The 24,195-nt window shown below is 38.1% G+C and overlaps 1 protein-coding gene across 5 annotated transcripts in view; it reads right to left on the reverse strand.

The window, feature by feature from the left end:
- The window catches only part of BCO2 (beta-carotene oxygenase 2), a 47,734-nt gene extending 24,267 nt beyond the window's left edge, over positions 1–23,467 (reverse strand). The window contains exons 1-3 of one of the 5 annotated variants that reach the window (XM_070490297.1): positions 23,296–23,467; positions 13,795–13,922; positions 10,650–10,854 (exon numbers count right to left, since the gene is read on the reverse strand). In XM_070490297.1, coding sequence (XP_070346398.1) covers positions 10,650–10,840 — 191 coding nt within the window. In that variant the 5' untranslated portion in view covers positions 10,841–10,854; positions 13,795–13,922; positions 23,296–23,467. Of the gene's footprint in view, positions 1–842; positions 909–10,649; positions 10,855–13,794; positions 13,923–19,287; positions 19,405–23,295 lie in introns of those variants that run through there. The other 4 variants (XM_014855465.3, XM_014855464.3, XM_070490296.1 and 1 more) reach the window with 4 other exon arrangements.
- Positions 23,468–24,195: the final 728 nt, after the last annotated feature.

Here is a 24,195-nt window from a genome sequence, read left to right on the forward strand (position 1 = left end):
GAGGCGGAGAACTCGAATTTAAAAACTCAGCCATGGGGCCAGCCCCCTCCATAAGTTCTTGAGTCTGTTTCTGGGCTTTCTACTCTGTGTCACTTGTCTATTTACCTATTCATGCACCGATATCACAATGTTTTAATTATAGAGGTTTTATAGTATATTTTAATGCCTAGTAGGCCTAGTCCTCCCACTGAAAATTTTCTTTTTTAGTTTTTTCTTGACTATTCTGGGATATTTATTTTTCCATATGAACTTTAGTATCAATTTGTCTAACTTCCTTAAAAATTTTGTTGGAATTTTTATTAACATTGCATTAAATTTAAAAATTAATTTAGGGAGAACTGACATCTTTATGATGTTGAATCATCCTAATTAAGAACAGAGGATGCCTTCCATGTGTTAAATGTGTCTTTCAGGAGTATTTTAAAGTTTTCACATTTCTTGTTAAGTTCATTTCTAAGTATTTAATCTTCTTTGCTGTTATTGTAAATGGCGTTTTCTACCATTATGTTGTTTTTTTTTTTTTTTTGAGGAAGACTAGCCCTGAACTAGCTGCCGCCAATCCTCCTCTTTTTGCTGAGGAAGGCTGAGCTGAGCTAACATCCGTGCCCATCTTCCTCTGCTTTCTATGTGGGACGCCTACCACAGCATGGTGCTTGCCAAGTGGTGCCATGTCCGCACCCGGGATCCGAACCGGCAAACCCCAGGCCACCGAAGCAGAACGTGCGCGCTTAACCTCTGCGCCACCGGGCTGGCCCCAAGTTTTCTACCATTATGTTAGCTGATTATTGTGTAGATGAAGGCTATTGACTTCAGTATGTCAATTTTACTTGCTGTTACCTTACCTGTTATTGTTTGAGTTAGTTTGGTCACTGATTCTCTATGCTTTTCCAGGTCTACCATGATATCATCTACAAAAAGAGACAGTTTTACTTTACTGATCCTTATGCCTCTAATCAATTTCTTTAGTCTAATTATATTGGTTATATTTAGTTGAATAGTAGTGGAGATAGTGGCCATCCTTTCCTTGCTCCAGCCTTAGAAAAAATACTTGTAGTGTTTCCCAATTTAGTATTACTGATTTTAGGACAAAGATTAGGATATATTAATGTCTATATATGTATTTATACACACACATATGTGTGTGTCTGTGTTCGAATAATCATGTTAAGAAAGTATCCATCAAATCCTATTTCTTCAGTATTTTTAGGAGAAATGGATGTTGAATTTTCACAAGTTTTATCAGCATTTATGGAGATGATTATTTTTCCTGAGACATATTAATATAGTATATGATATTAATGGATTTCCAAATAATGAATCTACCTTGCACTCTTGGAATTAATCCTACGTGATCATAGTAAATTACAGTTTTAATGTAGTACTGGATTCTGTTTGTTAACAAAATATTTATTAGTACTATACATTTTGTACGTTTTCATGGATATTCATATATAATAGCAATAAATAATAGTTCTCATTTTTGTACCATCTTTATCATGTGTAGATATCAATATTACACTTGCTTCATAAGAAGAAGTGAGAAGTTTCCTTTCATTTTCTATTCTCTGATACATCTTCGGGACTATCAGATATTTGAAAGTTTGCTAGAATTTCCCTGTGAAACAATCTGGGCCGGGTGCCTTCTGAAAAGTAGTTCCTTAATAAGTTTCTCTTCTCCCTCTACAGAAATTGGTCTGTTTAAACTTTCTATCTCTATCAACCGTGGTAATCTGTATTTCCCCAGGAAATTACTCATTTCATCAAAGTTTTCAAATGTATTTGCACAGAGCCTACAAAGTCTCTTGTAATTTTTCAACTATTTCAATGGTTTCTTTCCAATTGTCATTTCTTACTTTTGTACATTTGTGCTTTCTCTCTTTCTCTTCTTGATCATGTTAGCTAGTGGTTTCTCTATCTTGGTAATTTTTTTCAAAAAATATTAAAAATTAAATAGTTTCAATAATTATTGCTATTCTGATCTAACTCCCTCTAAAACTACAATACAGAGAGCCAAACACAATACTCTGGGTGTAAAACCAGACATTGAGGTTCCCCAATTAAGATATTTCATGTTCTTTTATTTCCTCCTTATTTTTCTTTGTTACTACCTCATACGGTTGTCAATCAAAACTCCTTAGCAATTTTTAAAACGTTCTGCTGTTAAACCACATCTCTTTCATACTGTGCATGTAAATTTGTTTTTGTCCTCCATATTTACCTTTAATAATTTACAACTTGCTCGATTCCATCTCACAAGATTCTTCTAGAGTCTGTCATTCAATGCATTCATTTAATCAAATCAACCCACATTTCTTGAGTCCCTCCTATCTGCCAGACATTGTACCAAGACCAGTGCTTACAGGCACATAAGCAACTATGCCACAAAGTGATTACTGAGACAATGCAGAAGTGTTAAAAAATGCTATCCATGCACAGCAGGAGCAACAGGATGTAAGGATGTGGGGATCCAGGAAAGGTCAAGAGGGGAAGAGACATTTCCCTAGTTCTTAAGCCTGTTTGCCATTTGAAGAAAAGAAGGGCATCCCAGGCAGAGATGGTAAAAAGAGGAGGAGTCGTGAAGGCATATATCTTGAAGGAAGAGCCAGTTAACAAGTCAGTGTTTTGGCAAAGCCATCAGTGGCAGGCAATGATGATGGAGATACAGGTCAGCACAAGACCTGTCGGCACTTAAAGACTATAGGCTTAAAGACCTTCAAGAGGAAAGTGTGGAGTTTTGAAAGAGGAGAGTGAAACTGTAAGACCACCATTTTAGAAAGGTCACTCTGGATACAGGGCAGAATATGAGATAGAAAGAGACGCATCTAGACTTGGAGAAACCAATGAGGAGACCAAGCAATAATTCAGTTGAGAGAAACTGAAGCACTACAGTAAGATAAGGACAAATTCCAAAAAAAGTCAAAGGTGACTGACAGAATGTAGGCAGTGACAAAAAGAGAGAGCCAAAAAGTCATACTCGAAGTGATGGCGATGCAGAATAGGTGAAGAGCAAGTATTGGGGGAAAAGCAAGTCGCTCAGTTTTGAATAAGAGTATGAGCTATTTGTAAATATCAGGGTAAAGATGTTCCACAACCAGTTGGTAAAATACAGGTCTAGAGGGGGCTGGCCTGGTGGCATAGTGGTTAAGTTCACATGCTCTGCTTCACCGGCCCCAGTTTTGCAGGTTCAGATCCCAGGCACACACCTACACACCACTCATCAAGCCATGCTGTGATGGCATTCCACATATAAAATAGAAGAAGATTGGCACAGATGTTAGCTCAGCAACAATCTTCCTCACACACACACACACACACAAAATACAGGTCTAGAGCACAAGAGACGGGGGTGGGGTGGGAGATACAAGTTTGAGAGTTATCTATGTGGGACAGGAATAGGCACAGGCACAAATGAGATAATAACTACCACCTACTGAATATTTTCTACATGCCAGGTACTGTGCTAAGCACTTTACCACATCTTTCCTTATATATAAAATATATATTTGTCCCCCACACATTGATCCTGTGAGGAACTATTATTTCCATGTTTCAGATGTGGAAACCAAGGTTGAGAGCAAGAACATGCCCAGGGCCACAGGGCTGGTAAGTAGCAGAACAAGGATCTGAACTCAATGCTGACTCTAAATCCTGGTATCTCCACCATCCCAAAACGTAAGGTGAACTATAAGAAGTCATCTGGCCGGAAAAGGCGCGGAGAGAGAGGGCACTGAAGGGAAAGAAGAGAATGGAAACGTACTGGGGCCAATTCTTGTCAGCCATTGAATGAGGTACTTCATATGCCTTGTCTCCTTTAATCCTCATACCCAGTCACTAAAATCAGTATTATTAGTCACATTTTCCACATGGAAATCCTTGCTCAAGATCACAGCACTCATAAGTGATGAAAATGGGATTTGAATCCCCTCCATCTTACTCCAAAGAATATATTATTTCCACTATACCAAAGAAAGCACAAAATGCAAGAAAAGAAAAGAATATTCAGGGCAGAGGCTGAGATTTATCAAAGGGACAAGTGAAGTGAGATGAGCAACAAAAAAAATTACTTTAGAATATACTCATAAAATTTATAAAATTATTTAGAACATGCAACCAGAGGGATAGAAGAAGAATCAGGGGAAAGTGTTATGTGGGAATCCAGGGACGGGAGAACTTAAGACGGGTGATCAGTAAGGTCAAACACTGTAGAAAAGTCAGGCTGAGGACTGGAAAGTCCATTTCATTGAATAGTTAACAGACTTTGGTGAGTTTTTTGAGAACTGATACTGTAAAGTGGTGGGGTTAAAAGTCAGAGGGCAGTGAACTGAGACCTCAAGAGGGGGGAAAACAGAAGTAGTAAAGAGAGGAAAAGGGTATTAGCTGAAGAGGAAGATGGGATAGGCAATGAGGGTTTTTTTTAGGATGAGAAGATATTTGAAGACTGAAATGAAGGGTTAGTGAAAGAGAAATTGGTACAAGGGGAGGAGTGTGAATGATGCAGCAAGATTTCAGAGGAGGGGAAGAGGGCCACTTCCTCCTCTTGATCATGAGGAAGCAGGAATAGGCACCTAGGTGGGGAAATTTGGACATGGGGAAGAGGGAGATTAAAGGAGCTCAAATCCAACTGCCCCTCTATTCATTATGAAGTAGGCCAGTTTATCTGTTGAGAGTGAAAGAACAGGGAGAATGAGGGAGACTTCAGGAAAGGGACCTGTGGGGAGCTGGAAAGAACAATGACTGCTCAAGATTCCCGCGTGGCACCAAGGACTCAGCTAGAGCTGGAAATCATCATTTTGTAATTGAATCAATCAGCAAGGTTATGAGATTTCCTCTAGAAGTGCTCAGCAGGCCTGAGGCATGAGTGGAGGAAACCAGGAATGGGCTAATCTAGGACTGGAAATGGTCAGAGGAGAGGCAGTGATCACCAGCGCCGAGGAAGTGAGGATGGTGGTAAGAGTGTATTTGAAGTGACTGATGGTGGAATCCGCACTAGGAAGAGGAAATTAAAGGAGAGCTGATAAACTGAGAGGAGAGAACAGTAAGGAGAGGAGAGCTTAATGTGAGTGAAAATAAGTGGACTGAAAATAACAAATAGAGGAGTGTGAAAATTGAGGTTTTGAGTACAAAAGAAGAGTTTCAGAGTTCAAGATTTCAGAGGTAAGACAATTCTGTGGAAGGAGTTCCAGGATGTAGCCTTAGTATACGGCCTTGTTGAAGTGGCACAGAGGGGGACAATTACTGCAGTGGGGACAGTCAAGGAACCAGAGGCTAGACTTCTTCATCATGGATCCTGAAGTCATTCCAGGAGAGTGGTAGATATTAAAATGCTAACAATATTTACTATTCTGCCCAGATTCATGTAATTTAAAAAACTGATAAGCACGCCTTCAATGAAATCATTAATAAAACATTTTTAATTGAAGAAAGGCCTTTATCATGTCATTACTATGTCTTCATGTTGAGAGACCTACTAAGTGGCATCGAACAAAGAGATGAGAGAGTCACAACCGAGTGGGGCTCTTCCTAACCACAGGTTAAGGGTTACACCGGCTTTAGGTCTCTTCCACTGGCTTTAAGTCTAATGTGGGGATTTGACCACTAAACTACGTCTCAGTTTGTCTCCTCTTTGACCTGAAAATATCTATACTTCACACCCAGGAGCAGACAAGACCCATTCTTGCTTTAAAAGCCTACTACTGGGGCCGGCCCCTTGGCCAAGTGGTTAAGTTCGCGCGCTCCACTGCAGGCAGCCCAGTGTTTTGTCGGTTCGAATCCTGGGCACAGACACGGCACCACTCATTCAGCTATGCTGAGGTGGCATCCCACATGCCACAACTAAAAAGGATCCACAACTAAGAATATACAACTATGTACTGGTGGGCCTTGGGGAGAAAAAGGAAAAAAATAAAATCTTTTAAAAAAAAAAAGCCTACTGCTGACTCTGAAAAAATTGATTTGAAGGATGAAGTAGACACTTATGAGGACCAGCCTCACCACCCACTTCTCCCACAAAGATGTTTACCTTAAAAGAGGCCTGCGGTGCAAGCCTAGGCCCTAAGTGGCTCTGCTGCTTGGTTTAAAATTTACTAGAGCTGCTTCTGCAGCAGATGAAATACCATATGCTTTTTGCAAGAGGCTGTTACTCTGTGGGGGTTGGACTAGTGGTTTTATTTTTCTCTTCCTCCTCCTCCTATTCTTTCTTTTTGTCTCATAATCTTTTTTCAAATTATAACTTGTGTGAAATCCAGGTATGTAAAATAGGAAAAAGCAGAGCTTCTCTGGATAGGGCCAGAATGGGAATCCACAAGCCAGCTCACTCATGCTCTTTTTCTCTACCTCCAAACCATCTCCCCAACTCCCAGCCCTGCCAGCCCCCACTCCAGGCATCTAAAGTAACTTTTAAGGGCTTCTTGAAGTAGCCAGGGATGGGGAGAACCACTGCATTTTATTTCCTTTTAAGCACTATCATCTTATAAGTCTATTATTCAGTGAAGACAAGATGCAACAGGTTCAGCAAATTAAAATATCTGGAATATTAAGAAACATACCTTGAACGTGTCCATAATTCTTGATCTGCTTCCAACAACAGCTAGGAAAAGCACAGTATGACCGTGATCATAGTCCCACCAGGCCCATGGGAATGGGGTAACTAACAGAAAGTAGAATGGATAGTTGCCAGAGGCTTGGGGAAAGGGAGAAGGGGGAGTTATTGTTTAATGGGTACAGAATTTCAGTTTTGCAAGACGAAAAGTGGACGGATGGCTGTGATGATAGCACATCAATGTGAATGTACATAATGCTACTGAGCTGTACACTTAAAAAGAGTTAAGGTGGCGTAGTGGTTAAGTTTGGCATGCTCCACTTTGGCAGTTCAGGTTTGTGGGTTCAGATCCTGGGCGTGGACCTACGCCACTCATCAGCCATGCTACAGCGGCAACCCATATACAAAATAGAGGAAGACTGCAACGGATCTTAGCTCAGAGCGAATCTTCCTCAGTAAAAAAAGGAAAAGTTAAGATGGTAAATGTAATGTGTATTTTGCCACATTTTTTTTAAAAGGCAATCGTTCCTGGAATACCATCCAGCCTTTAAAAATAATGGTCATTCAGATTTCATAACAACATGAATGAAAAGGCTTTTGACAGTGTGAGGTTTTTTAAAACTAGAGCAAAAAAATCCGCTAATATCTAAAATATATAAAGAACTCATACAATTCAACAGCAAAAGACAAACAATCTGAATAAAAAGATCTGAATAGACATTCTCCCAAAGAAGATATACAGATGGGCAACATCACTAATCATCAGGGAAATGCAAATCAAAACCACAATGAGCTATCACCTCACATCTGTTAGAATGGCTATTATTAAAAAGACAAGAAATAAGAAGTGTTGGCAAGGATGTGGAGAAAAGGGCACCCTGTTAGTGGGAAGGTAAACTGGTGTAGGTACTATGGAAAACAGTATGGAGGTTCCTCACCAAATTAAAAATAGAACTACCATGTGATGCAGCAATTCCACTTCTGGGTATTTATCTGAAGTAAAAAAAAACACTAACTGGAAAAGATATACGCACTCCCATGTTCACTGCAGCATTATTTACAATAGCCAAGATATGGAAACAACCTAAGTGTCCATCAACGGATGAATGGATAAAGAAAATGTGGTACATATATATAATGGAATATTATTTAGCCATAGAAAAAGAAAGAAATGTTACCCATTTATGACAACATGGATGGACTTTGAGGGCATTATGCTAAGTAAAATAAGTCAGACAGAGATAAACAAATACTGTATGATCTCACTTGTATGCAGAATCTAAAAAACAAACAAGCTCACAGATACAGAAAAAAGATTGGTGGTTACAAGAGGTGGGGGGTTGTGAAATGGGTGAATGGATTCAAAAGGTACAAACTTCCAGTTATAAAGTGAATAAGTCAGGGGGCCAGTCCCATGCCCAAGTGGTTGGGTTTGCACACTCCACTTCAGCAGCCCAGGGTTTCGCCGGTTCAGATCCTGGGCGCGGACGCAGCACCACTCATCAGGCCATGCTGAGGTGGCATCCCACATAGCACAACCAGAGGCACTCACAGCTAGAATATACAACTATGTACTGGGGGGCTTTTGGAAGGAAAAAAAAGAAGATTGGCAACAGTTGTTAGCTCAGGTGCCAATCTGTAAAAAAAATAATAATAAAAAACATAAAAATAAACAAGCCATGGGGATGTAATATACAGCATAGTGACTATAGTTAACAATACTGTATGGCATATTTGAAAGTTGCTAAGAGAGTAAATCATAAAAGCCCTCATCAAAAGAAAAAAACTTTTTTTGCATGGTGACGAATGTTAACTAGACTTGCTGTGGTGGTAATTTTGCAATATATACAAATATCGAATTATTATGTTGTCCACCTGAAACTAATATTGTTATATGTCAATTATATCTCAATTTAAAAATTCTACATATAACATGATTGTAACTATTTAAAACAAATCTATAGAAATGGGGGGAAGACTAGCAGGAAAGTGTATTTCCAAGTGCTAACAGAGAATGTGGTACACACTTTTTCCTCCTCTCTTCTATATTTTGAAAAGTTTTATACAGGTAAAAACTTTAATAATGAAAAAAAGCTTCTAATATTTAAAAATGTTTAAAGCAAAACAGATTCCTTCCTTCCCATAGGGTTTCTTCACATCACTTCACGTCCTTGGTAGACGGAGAAATGATACACTAAAGAGTTATTGGCTTTTTTCAGAAACAGACTCATAGATAGAGAAAACAAATTGATGGGTGCCAGAAGATGAGGGGATGGGTAAAATAGGTGAAAGGAACTAAGTACAAACTTCCATTCATAAAATAAATGTCATGGGGATGTAACATACAGCATAAGGAATATGGTCAATAATACTACAATACCTTTATATGGTTGCAGATGGTAACTAGACATATTGTGATCATTTCAGAACGTATAAAAATATTGAATCACTATGTTGTATATCTAAAACTAATATAATATTGTATGTCAATTATAGTTCAATAAAAATAAATAAATAGGGGCCAGCCCTGTGGTGCAGCAGTTAAGTTCGCACATTCCGCTTCTCGGTGGCCCGGGGTTCGCCAGTTCAGATCCCGGATGCGGACATGGCACCGCTTGGCAAAAAGCCATGCTGTGGTAGGCGTCCCACAAGTAAAGTAGAGGAAGATGGGCATGGATGTTAGCCCAAGGCCAGTCTTCCTCAGCAAAAAGAGGAGGATTGGCAGCAGTTAGCTCAGGGCTAACCTTCATCAAAAAAAACAAAGAAATAAATAAAATAATAAATAAATAAATAAATAATGATAAAACTAATTGCTGTTAGGATTTATTTCAAAAGGAAAGTGGTAGTATAAGACATGATACTGTGATCATAAGAAGAAAATAACAAATGAACAAAAAGAGTAAAACACAGTTAGGAATCTCTAATTTCTAGGTGGAAATTAATTTACTAATTTTAGCTAATACCAGTTATCAAAAATTTTCATTGACCAGAAAAAGCAGAGTTCTCTTTAAACAGTCAGTGTTATTTTTCCTCAGTTTTAGAATAACTATGGGAATGCTCTAAAATTCTCTACGGCATTTAGTTTTAATAAAATAACTTTTTTAGAAGAGTTATCAGGGTTTTTCATTTATTTGCATATATTTATTGAATGCTATTTAAGTGAGGGCACTGTCCTAGAAATTGGGGATATGAGGTGAACATGAAAAAGCCCTGCCCTCCTGGAACTTACATTCTAGTGGGGGAACACAGCTAATTTAAATAAATAAACAAAAAACACTAGACATTGTGGGGCCAGTCCCATGGCTGAGTGACTAAGTTCACGTGCTCCTCTGCGGTAGCCCAGGGTTTCGCTGGTTTGGAACCTGGGCATGGAAATGCCACCGCTCATCAGGCCACGTAGAGGAGGCGTCCCACATGCCACAACTAGAAGGACCTACAACTAAGATGTACAGCTATGTGCTGGGGGGGTTTGGGAGATAAAGCAGAAAACAGAAAAAAAGATTGGCAACAGTTGTTAGCTCAGGTGCCAATCTTTAAAAAAAAAAAACTAGACATTGATAGTGCTGTGCAGAGAATTAAAATAGGTAATACAATAAATAAGAGCATTTTTAGATTGGGAGATCAGGCAAGGCTCAAAGGACATGAGATTTGAACTGATATCTGAGTGACAAGAATTAGACTTGAAAGATAGATGAGAGAGCCAATGCTAAGACTGAGCAAAAATAAACATGCCCAGCTTGAGGAACTGAAAGAGCCATTGTGTCTGCGGACTACTGGGTAAGGCAGTGGTATGAGGTGAAGACATTGTCCCTTCCTTCAGGAACTTGTGGTGAAATAGAGTTCACTAGTCACACAGACAGTTCCTGTTACTTCTCTTTTGGCATAAACCTTCAGAGGACATCAAATTCATAATATTCTGCAGAGAAGAAAATCAGGACTTTTAAAAATAATTAAATCTCCATTTTTTTGCTATAGGCTACAGTTTCCTCATCTTTAATCAACGGGATTGCATGGCAATGTTAGCCACAGAGAGGAAGCAGATACTAATGCATATTGCATAGGAGCAGCCCATGCTAAGAAATCCAGATTGTTCTCCAAAATCAAGACTTACTTATCCTTCCCAAACTCAAATTTCCCGGGTCCAATTCGAAGTAAATAGCCATTGAGCCAGTCAGGAAAATGTCCTCGGACTCGAGCAGCGACGATCTGTGGAGTCTCCTCCACCGTGGTGAGTAGTGGTGCAATACATGGAAGACCCTCCCTCTTACTGACGATCACTTTTTTCTGATGAGTATTTTCCATGTACTTCTTCAAAACTGTGAAGAGGAAATCAAAAGCACAAACAATTTTACCAATCTCCCATAAACATGCCTGTTTCTCCATAGACAATAATCTTACCTACTGGTAAGGGAAATGGAAACATAACACCAAATACCGTCTCCAAATACCTCTCTCCTTCCTCATTCTCAGACCATCAACTCTTTAGTTCTCCATTTTTGAACCACAATAATCCTTTTTATATTCTTGAAGTACAAATCTGCCTAAGAAGTAACTCAGGACTTTAATTACTACTATTATCGTTTCTCACAGTTGAACAACGCTCATCTTTTCACCAGACTGAATCTACATGCTAACCCTAGATGTGCTAATAGTAAAACTCATTTGTTACAATAAAAAATGGCCACCATTCAATACTATCATAATTACATTGACCTCAGTACTTCAGTACACCAGAACATGATCCCAAAGATAGAGCAATTTGTAAAAATTTAGTAGGAGCTATAATTTAATTTCTTCTATTTTAATGCCATACACATGAACGTACATGGCATTTTCTAGGAGAAGGGTGTCATGAATTAAATTATGCAGTAATACGTGGTCTGAAATTACTTGAAGTTCAAAAGCCACAAGAAGAAAAAAATCATATATAATAAGGAGCTAAAATTGTCCCCATTATTTCACACTTATTGAGTGTTCACAAGGCAGTATTGCCTAACACAGAAGGGTGATCAAATATATAATTAATTAGGTACTATAAAATACAGTCCTTTATTTTATTTCATAAAACTTTAATAGTGATATAGAAGTCTAAACTAGAAAAACAAATTAACACATAGGGACACTATTCCTCTGAAGAAGTGAGATTTGTATTCTTTTAGCAAAATATTTTATAATATTAAATCTAATATTCCATTTCTTTCCAATTTTTTCAAAAATTCAGTTTAGAGCACATGGGACCTTCTATTTTCTTATACGTAATGTAGGAGACAGAAAAAATTCCCCTTCTTCCCATCTAGGTTCTTTGGCTGGTCTAACACCTGAGTTGATATAAGGCAAATTAACAAGAGAAAAACAAACTTAATTATGTACATATGGAGCCCTATAAAGATATGAAGACTCAAAGAGCAGCCAGGTAATTGAGGCTTATATAACATTCTGAGCTAAGAAAAGGGATTGGGTTCTGGGAATAAAAAGAGAAGAAAAGTCATTCACAGGAAGGAGAGAGATGTTTGGAAAAGCAAAGTTTGGTCTGTTATGCAGGTAAGTTTCTTAGGTACAAAAGCATCTCTGGTAATAGCTCTCTTCCTAGTACAGATCCCCTTTCCAATTTAAATTTAGGCAGTTGATGGGGAGGTAAAAGAGCTTTCCTGAATTTGCTCAGGTATGATGCCTTTTAGCTCAAAATAATCTTTATGCTAAAGAGACATATTTTGAGGTGGCAAAATCTGCTCCCATTCAGTCCCACCTCTGAAACTTCAAATAAGAAGTTTCACAATCCAGAAGCTAAGTTGGTAGGTTGCTCCCCATCTCATTGAACCAGTCTCAGTCTTGAGAACAGATCAGTTCGGTTAAAACAGTTATGTCTCATTTCAGGAGGTGGGTGACGCAGGTGGTCTCCCAAAGTAAGGCCTATATTGCATAAGCAAGCAATCAGGTATTTAATAAGAGGCAATTCTACGGAAACAAAAAAAAAAGTTAATGATTGGACCAGACTATAAACCCAATCTGAATCTCAAGGATTGCCAGTTGAGAGAAGATAAGATTTCTAGATTTAAGGGTCAAAGCGTCTTTTGCAGTTTGAATGTCTCTGATGACATCATCAAGGATTTAGGTAAATGTTCCGTGTGGCCCATACAGCAACACGCACAAAGGTCATCCATACGTGAGCTGTTGTGGCAATTTCTCTGAAGTTTATATCAAAGTTGCTCAGGTTCAGTTTGCAGGATTCACGAAAAGGACAGTTATAGTTCTCAATGATTCCAAGTCAATAAGAGTGGGAGAACATTGGAGATGTTAGTTTGAAGATTTGTAGCCAGATTATTTGAAGCAATTAGAAGAATTTAGAATGCAGTCCAGTTTACAGGTAAATAACAAAACCTCAAAGACAATGAATAGAACTAGAATCTGATATCCACAAGAATGTATTATAGTTTCTACCGAAATAGAATTTTTCTCTCTACAATCACCCCATTTGTACCAACAATAATTATAGTAAAAATAATTTGTTTGCAAAATAAGTCTAGTCATTAAATTTGGCCTAGTTATTTATATAAATGCAGCAAGAACAGTGATTGATCATACAAGCTGTCTTAAATCTGCTTTACTGAAACTTTTCATTGGAAATCTCAGACTTGCCATTAGACTTCACCTGCAATACCTACAGATCTGGATGAATTCCTCTCTTCTCAAGCTCTCCCAAAATATCCTGAGGTTCTTGCACGTACCAAGAAGTGACCATCCTTACTCACCTGGTTAGACTGCAAGGTACCAGGCTGTTTTTTCCAAAGCACCTTATTGGCTCCATAAAGTCAACCTTAGTTCCTTAAAGCTGTCTGGTCATATCTAATTCTATGCACAGCTCTCTCAAATATGACATTCCAGTCAAAGCATTTGTAATACAACCAATGTTTCCAATTGTGTCTTGTTACAAGGAGAACAGATTCTTATTGAACTTATGCAAAGAAATATATTGTCAAAACGAATGTTCACTAAGTTTCCAAATTCTAGAGGGACCAGGTAGGGAGAAAAAGTAATTGTTTCATCTTTGATTACAAGGGTATAACTTTACCAAATTGCTATAAGTCATAGCTGGCTTAAGAGAAAAGAGGAAAAAAGTTTCCTTAAATCTAGAAAAACAAAAAGTAAAGAACCAGCAGTGTTTCAAACAAAAATCCCTCATCAGTTCATTCAGTCCTATGTTGTTAATTCCTGTTCTGCTTGAATTCAGTTTTTACATTAGTTCTGGAAATTCTTACCCAGTTTAGTTTTACGATCTTAAAGTTATTAGAAACCTGTGCTTGCCAGAGTCCTTTCCATGAATCTCCTTGGAAATGAAGCACTTTTGCAGGAACACTTTTGCAAAAGCATCAGAGTGAAACAATAACTGTAAATGACAGAAGACTTTAAAATGGTCATGGTCAAAAATCTGATAAGAGTTTACTATAATGCAATTGACAAGAAAATTTGCTTATTTCTGTGACATATACCATTTTAAGAGAATAACCAGAATTATGACTGGTAACATTATAACAAGATATACTAGATAGCTTGGAATTTCATACAATTTCTGGAACATTTATATTAATACAGCCACAAAAAATACAATCTAAAAGTTTAGCATTACCCCTTAGTTGACATTGCTTCCCTACATAATTTAACATATCAAGTAAGCCTAATTATTTTAACCTTTCCCCACCCCATTTTTTTTTAATAAGGAGAGAGAATAAATCTTTTGAGATGTTCCAGGAGCCCTCTGGACAATCCCAAAGTTAGTTATAGGTCAAAAAGACTTCATTTAGAATTTGATTTGGTTGGTGAAGTTTGTGAAAAGTATCAAAATATTTGGACACTTGACTAAATAGGATCACAGATCATTATGAAACAGTACTTAATTATCTATTTGACCGAAGTGATAGTAAAAGATTTCAAAGGCAAATGCAGAAGGTTGCATAGTTGTGAGCAAAACTTAGCTCTTTTAATATTAGGAAGATTCAGTTTTCTTAAATAATCAAAGACCTAATGATAAAGATACGGGAAATTATTTTGACAAAACACATAATTTTTGCTTTCTAGGCAGATTACTTAAAAGGTAAAGAAAAGCCTTTCACGATCTCTTATCAGTAGCAGACCAACAATCCAAGAAAACTTTGTCCTTTACAGATGAAAGAAAATCAAGTTTTAGTTTTACATAAGTACTCTACTGATTTTAAAGCTTAACTGTATAGCCCTTATAATAAATTCATTCAATTTTAGCCAACTTGACCACACAATGTAAGATTCTCTCTCTCTCTCTTTCTCTCTTCACAATTTTCTAATTTGTCGCTTATTCTCTCTTTTCCTGTTTTGAAGTAACCAGTTTTACTTTGGGACAAATTAACTTTCTTTTCCCTTAAAAAAAATGCATCTTCATATCTCATACTTTTCTCACCAAAAAGCACATCCTATTTCCCTTGTATACAGAGTTTTTTCCCCTTATTTTTCTAGTAATTTTAATTATATATATTAATTAGAATTCTTAACCTATAGGAACTTTAATTTCTAGTGAAAACTAAGAAGCAAGCAATTGTGAACTATTACACTAGCATTCTTTAGATTGGCAAACTTATGAATACATTTCCTAATTTCTAAAAACATATGCCCTTTTTAAAATAGCACAGTCCTTCAAGGTAGTATGAGACATATTTGCTAACAGACCCAAATTTATCTTTAATTTTTCTGTGATAGGAAGCCAAAAGTAGATCAATTCATTCAGTAATTAATGCTTCATTATTTTCTCTTCTTTGGAAATGATCTAGATATTCAATGATCTTCCATCATTTAACTTAGAAAAACTCTAAAGTCTTTAGTTACCAAAAAGATTTGGGTAAACTATTTAAGTAGAGATACCATAAAATATATCTATTGTCTAAAGGTCACCCAAAAACTCTTATCTCATTTACATCAATCTATTCATTTGGTGCTAACAATTATGTTTAGGCTACCCACAAAAATTTCATGAGAAATTAGACAAAGTCAGCCATCATTCTAAGTTATTTTTTTCTTGCTGACAAATTTTAGAACAGAGATAACACGAATTTATTTGATTAATAAACCCAGGTAGAATAAAAGTTGCATGTCTACATTATATTCAATGTTGATAACTCTAAAGATATATCTATTTTAATTAAACCAACAAATTTAAACTAGCTTTCATACCAAATATTTTTCCAGATCACCTAAGAAAGCACTGGGGTTAGTTTCTGTTTTATTTCTGAGAATTTTAGGAATACTTAATTCATATAAGCACTTGTTGGTTTTTAAGCCAATTAAATAGAGCTCTTTTACAAATTAATTTTAGCAATATTATCTGGAGGTAGAAAAATACCATACAACACATATATACAGACACAGAGACCTTATAGATACTAAAATTTTAGCCATGAGTCAGGGACGAGAATACAAAACTCACTAGTTTATAAAAGAACAGTTGAATCCAAATTTTCTTTTGACAATTGGAATAAGTTAAGTTTACCCACTTAGATGGCTAAAGCTTTTTATCAATATTTGTAGGAAGGACATTTCCAAATAGCTCCTTTTTTCTCCTTCTGATGAGAAACTTCTCCCTAAAGTTTCATTTCATTTCAAAGAATGGCTATGTCTTAGAGTAGACAGAGGTAGAAAATCTACATCACAAAAGCACAGAGAAATTATCTGTTTTCTCCAAGATGGAGTTTTGGGGGCATATTTGCTTATTACCGGAGGCCTATAGTAATTACTATTTAAATTTTTCCTTCTTTGTTTTTAAGTGCAGGACAATTGTACTTCCAGGGTCCTGATTTTTTTTTTACAATATCTGAAAATATCTGAAGGCAAATGGGAAGGGGTGTAAATGGACTTTGAATTGCTCTCAGAGATATGCTTTTTCTCTAAAGATTTAAGTTGCAAATCAAGATCTATTGATTTTAACTCCTTTTTTCTCTTGTATTCCTTCAAGCTATCTTCAAAGAACTGAGTAGCTGCTTCCAATATAATGCTTAGAGGTTGACTAGCCCATTAAACTACACTATTTTGAATATATCTTTTTATATCAGGGAGAAAATTTCCTCCTAAGGTGGACATTAAAAGACTTCTATGTTCTGGAGCTTCAGGGTTTAGTACAGTATGCCTTTGAAAAGTCTATATAAAGTGTTCAATAAAGGCCTTCGCAGGCCAGCCCAGTGGTGCAGCGGTTAACTGCACACATTCTGCTTTGGCAGCCTGGGGTTCACCAGTTCAGATCCCAGGTGTGGACATGGCACCACTCAGCAAGCCATGCTGTGGCAGGCATCCCACATATAAAGTAGAGGAAGATGGGCATGGATGTTAGCTCAGGGCCAGTCTTCCTCAGCAAAAAGAGGAGAATTGGCAGTAGTTAGCTCAGGGCTAATCTTCCTCAAAAAAAAGAAAAAAAGTCCTTTGGATGCTCTCCTTGTTTCTGAATGCACAATTTAACTTAGACCAATTCACCTTAGTCGGGAAAGCCTCTACTATTGCTCCTATCAGCCCCTGAATATCAGCCTTCAGCTGAGCCATTTCCTGGTCATTTGTAGGAGGACCTGGGAAAAATTCTGGCTATCTATTTCCTCTGTGAGAGGTGTTTTCCCCATTTGGCTTGTATGATAACTATAGTATAATCATGGGTAGGAAGAACGCCTTTTAACAGCCAATCTAGGTCCCTGAAAACGGGGCTGTGAATGGCTACTAATCTTTCCAATTCCTCTCTAAACTCGGTAGGATCTTCTGAAAGTGGAGGTAAAAGGGCTTTACAATTTAGAAGACCTGCTGCTGTCCAGGGGAACATGAATTCATTGCAGTCGGGATCCAGGGGTCCTACATCCTCAAAGGATACTGCATAGGAAGGCCTGAAGCTGGCAGAGCCTCATTACAGAGCCCTGAAAGTAGGAGGAATTGTAAAGATGGCAAAGTGAGCCCTACCACCTGTCTTGGGGGCTTCTGCTAAATTCACTTCCTGGCTTTTAATATTTACATGAGTAACCTGTATACCCCAGGTCTGGAGATCAGCCTGGAGTGCTTGTTGTAAATCCTGGAAAGAAAGGAAAGTCAAAACAGGCAGCTTGGTGTTTAAGGGATTTTCTGGGGAAGTTGGAGTCGTCTTGGGATCTAAGGAAATTTGCTGAGGTGATGGAGCTGGATTTTGAGGGGTGTTTAGATCAGGGGCCCAGAGATCCAAAAGATCTTCTGGAGGGTCAGGGACAAAGAGTTGGGGATAAAACAGGTGTATAAGAAAGTGGAGAAGGGGAATTTACATTAGATGTGGAATTTAATTTTTGTTGTAAGTCCAATTTCTGTTCTTTTACCTTATTAAGGGAGTCCTTAAAGCCAGCTGTTATATTCCTTTGTATCCAGTTTTAAACTTGGTCTTTCCATAGGTACCAATAAGACAATTTTTTAGGGTAAGAGCTCTCTAAAAAAAATTTTTTTCTGTTAAATATAGGCAATTCAAAGGATCCATCATTTGGCCGTTGACAAATAGTCACTTATAGTAATCTCAATAGCAATGGAAACCAATAGGCCTTTTTATGGCTTAGCATGGATGCAAGAGGCTTTCCAAACAAGAGTGCAAAAGATGCAGCTCTCACAGCATCCAGAAAGTTCACTCCCAGAGTTAGCCTAAGAAAGCAAAGACCTTCATTGACACAGGTGGTAACGTAACCGCAGGCCCTCCAGGACCAGTTCAACTGACCCCATCTTATCGACAGAGTAATTAAGAGTTGTCCTGCAAGAGCTAAGACCTTTTGTCTAGTTCAGGCCAGTTGAGACCACCAACCCATCAACTGGGCCTGCACAAATGCTCAACAAGCGACCTTTTTGACATCAAGGAGCTAAAAACTCCACTCTCAGATCATGGTAACGCCACCATTTTGTGAACATGCATCCTTAGAAGAGGCATGAAGCTTGACTTCGTTTGTGCAGATCATCACTTATCTCACTTCTCTTTACCTTCAATCATTCATCTCCACACTTCAGACTGCCCTGTCCTTTATCCCATAAATTGCGCCCCAAGCCCCTATCTCTTTGCAGATAGATCTCGCAAAATAAAGCTACATTTCTTTTCCCACAAGCTGATGCCATAATAATCGGTGTTTTTTTATGCACATTGCGCAAGAGAATCCCAATTTTGAACAGTAAGAATGGTGTAGTGCAAATGGTGTCTCCAGTTTCCCACAAGAACGTGAGATGCCTCCAATCACAGACCCACTATTTGGTGACATTGGGCAAGAGCTACCGGAAGAGAACTTTTCCAGCACCAACAAGACAATGAAGATTGAGAGGACAAAGACCCCTTATGGATCAGGGCCCCTTATGACAATCAGCCCCAAGAGTTTGCACAGTCAGACAAAGGGAATGCTGCTTATTGACCCACAGCTTATTTGGCTATCCGCCAGATGCACACCACCACACGAATCCTCCAGTTGGCAGAGACTAGAGAGAATATTCTCACTGTTCATAAATCCAACCTCTCAGGACATAGAACAAGATGATAGAGACAAAAGAAAATAATGACCATCTCTGGAAGGAAAGGGATCAGTAGAAAATAAAAGTACTCCTTACAAATTTTTACCACAGTCTCGATACTCATGAAACTAGTTAATACAAGTATTTTTTCCTGCTAATCTAAATTTAGAAAAAGAAAAGGACTCTCACCACTCTCGATTCCAACAAACTCTGTAGGCAGAGATCTGAGAGACTGACATGGTAAGAATTCTTACCTTCTGCTGGCTTTTGTCAGAGGTCCCAGGATCTCTCAGCTACAGTAGCCTTGGAGCGAGCAGTATCCAGCCAGTGAAAGTCCCTTTGTAGTTGCCAACTGTAGGAGGGGAAAAATTTTCCCTTCTTCCCTTATAGGTTCTTTGGCTAGTCTAATAACTAAATAGATGTAAGACAGATTAACAGGAGAAAAACAAGTTTAATTATGAACACATGAGAGCCTCATAAAGATATGAAGACTCAAAGGGCAGCCAGGTAATTGAGACTTATATAATATCCTAAGCAAAGAAAAGGGGCAGGGATCTGGGAAAGAAAGGTCACTCACAGGAAAGCAGAGGAGATGTTTAGAAAACAAAGGTTGCTCTGTTATGCAGATAAGTTTCTTAAGATAAAAGACATCTCTAGTAACAGCTCTCTTCCTAGTACAGGCCCCCTTTCCAATGCAAATTTAGGCAACTGAGGAGTGAGAGGTAAAAGAGCTTTCCTGAATCTGCTGGGGTTTGATTGCCTTTAGCTCAAAATAATCCTCATGCTAAAGAGACATATTTTGGGGTGGCAAAACCTGCTGCCCTTCAGTAACAATTCAACTCAAACCTAACTATTTCCTGATTTCCCAAATAAAATTCACTTTCAGTCTGCATGCCCTTCCCACTAATCTATCCCTAAGGAAATTCTACCTATTGTTCAAAGTCTATTCCTTTAAGAGGCAGCATATTGTAATATATTTAAGAGCGTGGGCCCAGGCTCTGCCTGGCTTCAGAATGCTTAGGTTCAAATCTTGGCCTGCCATTTTCCAAATAAATAGCCTTGAGCAAAACAATTAACCTCTCTATGCTCTGTTTCCTTTTTCTAAGATGGGGATGATAATAACTCTTATTGCTCCTAAAGCTGCAAACAATAACTGAGTTAGGTTATGAAAAGTTCTTACAACATAGGAAATACTCAAAAAATGACAGACATTATTATTTATATAACTTTTAATGATCAATCCAACAAGATGTAATATCTATTTTCTTTGAATTATTTATTCATTCAGCAAAGTGGTAGGCACTGCTGAGGGATAAAAACTATTAGAACCCTAATGTAAAGGAACTTACTGCCTGGTAAACAGACATACGAATGGATCATTTTTACTGTAATCACTGTTTTGTTTGAGCATTGTTTCTCAAGGTATGGTCTGAGGACTACTTGGAACACTCATACCTGGTGTTACTGCTAAAATGTAGATTCATGGACTCTAGTCTGGACCTAATAAATCAGAATCTCTGAGGTATGGCAAGCAGGTATTCTTAGGCATATTAAAATTTGAGAACTACCATATTTGAGGTATGAAGAGGATGCTTTGAAAACTAAGAGGAGAAGACCCTTGGATATCTTTCTACTTTCATTAATATGCTTATTTATCTTACTCTCCTCTTAAATTAAAATAAATTCCCTGAGGCTTGGTATTTTACTCCTCTTACTTAAATAGAATTAAACTGAATAAACTGATTGGTCATTTGTCTGAATAGAGATTCATGAATTTACAACATTTGACATTTTAGAAAATACTCAGACATCTATATATTCTCTACTCCATAGCATGCTACCGGCTGTTTATTACGTACTCTTCAAATTTTCTGTAATACTTCATATTGTGGTCAACAACTCCTTAAACCCTTTTCTGTTCTTGGCTTCCAAGACATTGCACTTTTCTAACTTTCCTGTTCCCTCTTTGTTTGCTTTATGCCAGCTTCACTACCTGTTAGCTGAAAACCTTGGGTAAGTTACTAATCACTCTGAGCCTCAGGTTTTTCAAGGATAAAATGGGAATAATGGAGACAAAAAGAGGATAATACTTCCCATTCATGTCTATCGTCATAACTAAATATAATTATAGTAGATAATTTCCAAATGTTAATTCCCTTTATTAGCTCCTCTTGCCCTTATCACCTCATGAATGTGTTCCTAAGGTCTGATGTTGGACTTTTACTCTTTAATTTCAGCACTTTCTCTCGGTAATCTTATCTAGTTTCAATTTCACCAAGTACTTCTTGCAAGTGACTCCCCGTATGTCAAGAGAGAATTTTTCATTTTCCCCCAAATTAATCTTGCCACCTACTACATCACCTAGTTTCAAAATCTCTGTGGGTCTTGAATTCACCTTCTTGACTTTCCCCTCACATTCACTAAGTTGTTAAGTTCTGCTGACTATATCCACGCAGGGCCAGGAAAAGGATGCTGAGGGGATGATATCGGATAGCCAGTACAAATTACTAGGGCTCAGAAGTTTGCAAGGGTGTCTGGGGGCAAATCTTTTATAGGGAGTTTTATCAGTCCATCCCTCCCAGGCAGTGTCCCAAATTTTCCCTCTGGCCCAAACCTGTTCTCATCAACACTGAGCCTTCAAATTCTCTTGCCTATCAGTCACTTCCTTTCTACTGTCCTGATAAAGGCCCTTACAACCTCGTAGATGGATATTATCACAGCCTCTTAATTTGAAAGAGAAACTAGACAGAAAGCTGTCTTCTATGCCAGAGCTTTCTAATTGGTGGGCTTCTTGATCCCCTTAGCCCTTGGGATGGCCAGAGGCCCCAAGCCAATCTCATCCAGCTCTAAGCAGCTCATCCAGGCTCCAGATCCCATCTAATTTACTCCAATGTGAGATAAAAATATTATCATTTTCTATGTGTGCTACAATGTGAAAAAGGTTGGGAAGCACTACTACTAAATTAATCTTCCTAAGTATTGATCTGATGGTATCATATATTCCTGCATAAAATCTTCACAAATGACTACTCACTGTCTACCAAGTAATTCTAAACTGCTTGGCTAGGCACTGTACAGTCTCACACCAACCTATCTGTCCAGTTCTGCCTCTCACTAATGCTGTCCTCTCCAGTCAAACTGAACCACTCTCCATTCTCTTCTCCTCATCATAATTGTACCCTTCTCTTCACCTAGGATATTTTCCATCTCCTGCAGGAGAAATTCACTTACCTTACCCATCCTTCAAGATCCAGTGCCATGTCACCTGCTTCATAAACACAACATTCCCATTTCCTACAGCAAGAACTGATTCTCTTAGTCTGAACTCACACAGCCTGTTTTAGCTTTCTTATGGCACTTATCTTATTCTGTCTTGTGCATTAAAGATGAACATACTTTATAACCTTTGCTACCAGTATTCCTTGAGTACAAGGTCTTGAATCTGCTCCCACCCCAGTACCTAACTCACTGCCTTTCATACTGCAAGTACTAAATTATTGAATTAAACAATTTTAAAGTTGAGGCCAGCCCCATAGCCAAGTGGTTAAAGTTCAGGCACTCCACTTCAGCCGCCCAAGGTTTTGCCAGTTCGGATCCTGGGCGCGGACCTAGCACCACTCATCAATCCATGGTGAGGCAGCATCCCACATAGCAGAGCCAGAAGGACCTACAACTAGAATATACAACTATGTACTGGGAGGCTTTGGGGAGAAAAAGGAAGGGAAAAATTTTTTAAAAGATTGGCAAAAGATGTTAGCTCAGGTGCCAAACTTAAAAAAAAAAATTTAAAGATTATAGTATATATCAGTATGATTTCTGATAACTCTGTATCAGCCAATTTAGAAAAATAAAATCATGTATCAATAGTAGCTATAATAAAAAGCTACAGAACAATAAACAGAAGTTTTAATGCAGTACCCTAGAATGCAAATAGAAGAACCAAACATTTACATTAGAACGTGTAGCAGCGATTTCCAATTGATAAAGATCTAAAGAGTGATCGGTTGCAGATAAAAAAGAATTGCTAAACCCTGAATCCTGCCTCTATATGTTGTGTAAAATACACAAACGCAAAGGCTGTTTCCCTGACAACAAGTAAACAAATCCCACCTCTTTAATTCCCAGCTCTGTGGCGTTGCTGTATGCATCCGCTCCACACAGAGTGGAAAACTTCAGAAGCCCCCAGTATTCTTCAGGAAAGAGGCACAGAATTCTAAGTTCAGGCTGGTAAGAAGAGGAACAGGAAGGGGAAAACCTCTTACCTGGAATCCAGCGCACTCTCACAGAAAGGAGACCCATTGTAATGGGAGAAAGATTGCTGACAAAATGGAGATAGATTTGAAAAACCATGTTTGCGGTGACTTTAGCAGCAGCAGCTCCCGTGATTTCCAAATCCTCCTACTCACTGGCAGTGAGCTGAAACATGCACTTCCTGGGCTGTCCCTGGCTCACTGACAGAACAGGAGGGAATGGGAGGAAGGGGGAGCTGGTGGAGAGGCGGGGCTTCAAAATTCCCACAATCTCTGTGTCTCATTTCCATGACAAGTATCCCAACAACCTATCTATAAGTAGCTGTTTGAAATATTAAAATTGGACTACCAATAGTGGTCTTCCTTCCTAAACTTTCCTCTTTCAAATCTGTCCTCACACTACAATTGAGTCAGTTGATCCATAGGATCAATTTCATTATGCCGCCCCTCTCTGAAAGATTCAGATCTCCTCTTTCCTTACAGAATAAAGTCCAAATTTAGTCTGTCAACAAAGGACTCTACAACGTGGTCACAACCTACATTTCATCCTTTGTCTCTATGCCTTTCTAGTACTTTCATTCATCCTTTTCTTTTATCTTCATTTAATTTACAAAACATTTTCTGACAATCTAATGTGAATAAGTCCCTGTGAAGGTATGCCCTTAAAAATCTTCTAACCATATATTTTATTAATATAACATTTTTCAGCACAAATGTGTCAAACAACTGTGCTACAAATTGAGAATATCAAGAAACAAAATTCAGTCCCTGCTTTCTACTTGTTTAGATGATTTGCTATACCCCGTGTGAATCCTCAGCCCAGTAAAATGACTGTTGAACATACCAAGTGTTTTGTTCTTCTGTGCCTTTGAACAAAATTTTCCCTGCCTGAAATATCCTCCATCTTTCCTT

Source organism: Equus asinus, chromosome 20, assembly GCF_041296235.1.
Source record: "Equus asinus isolate D_3611 breed Donkey chromosome 20, EquAss-T2T_v2, whole genome shotgun sequence".
NCBI lineage: Eukaryota > Metazoa > Chordata > Mammalia > Perissodactyla > Equidae > Equus > Equus asinus.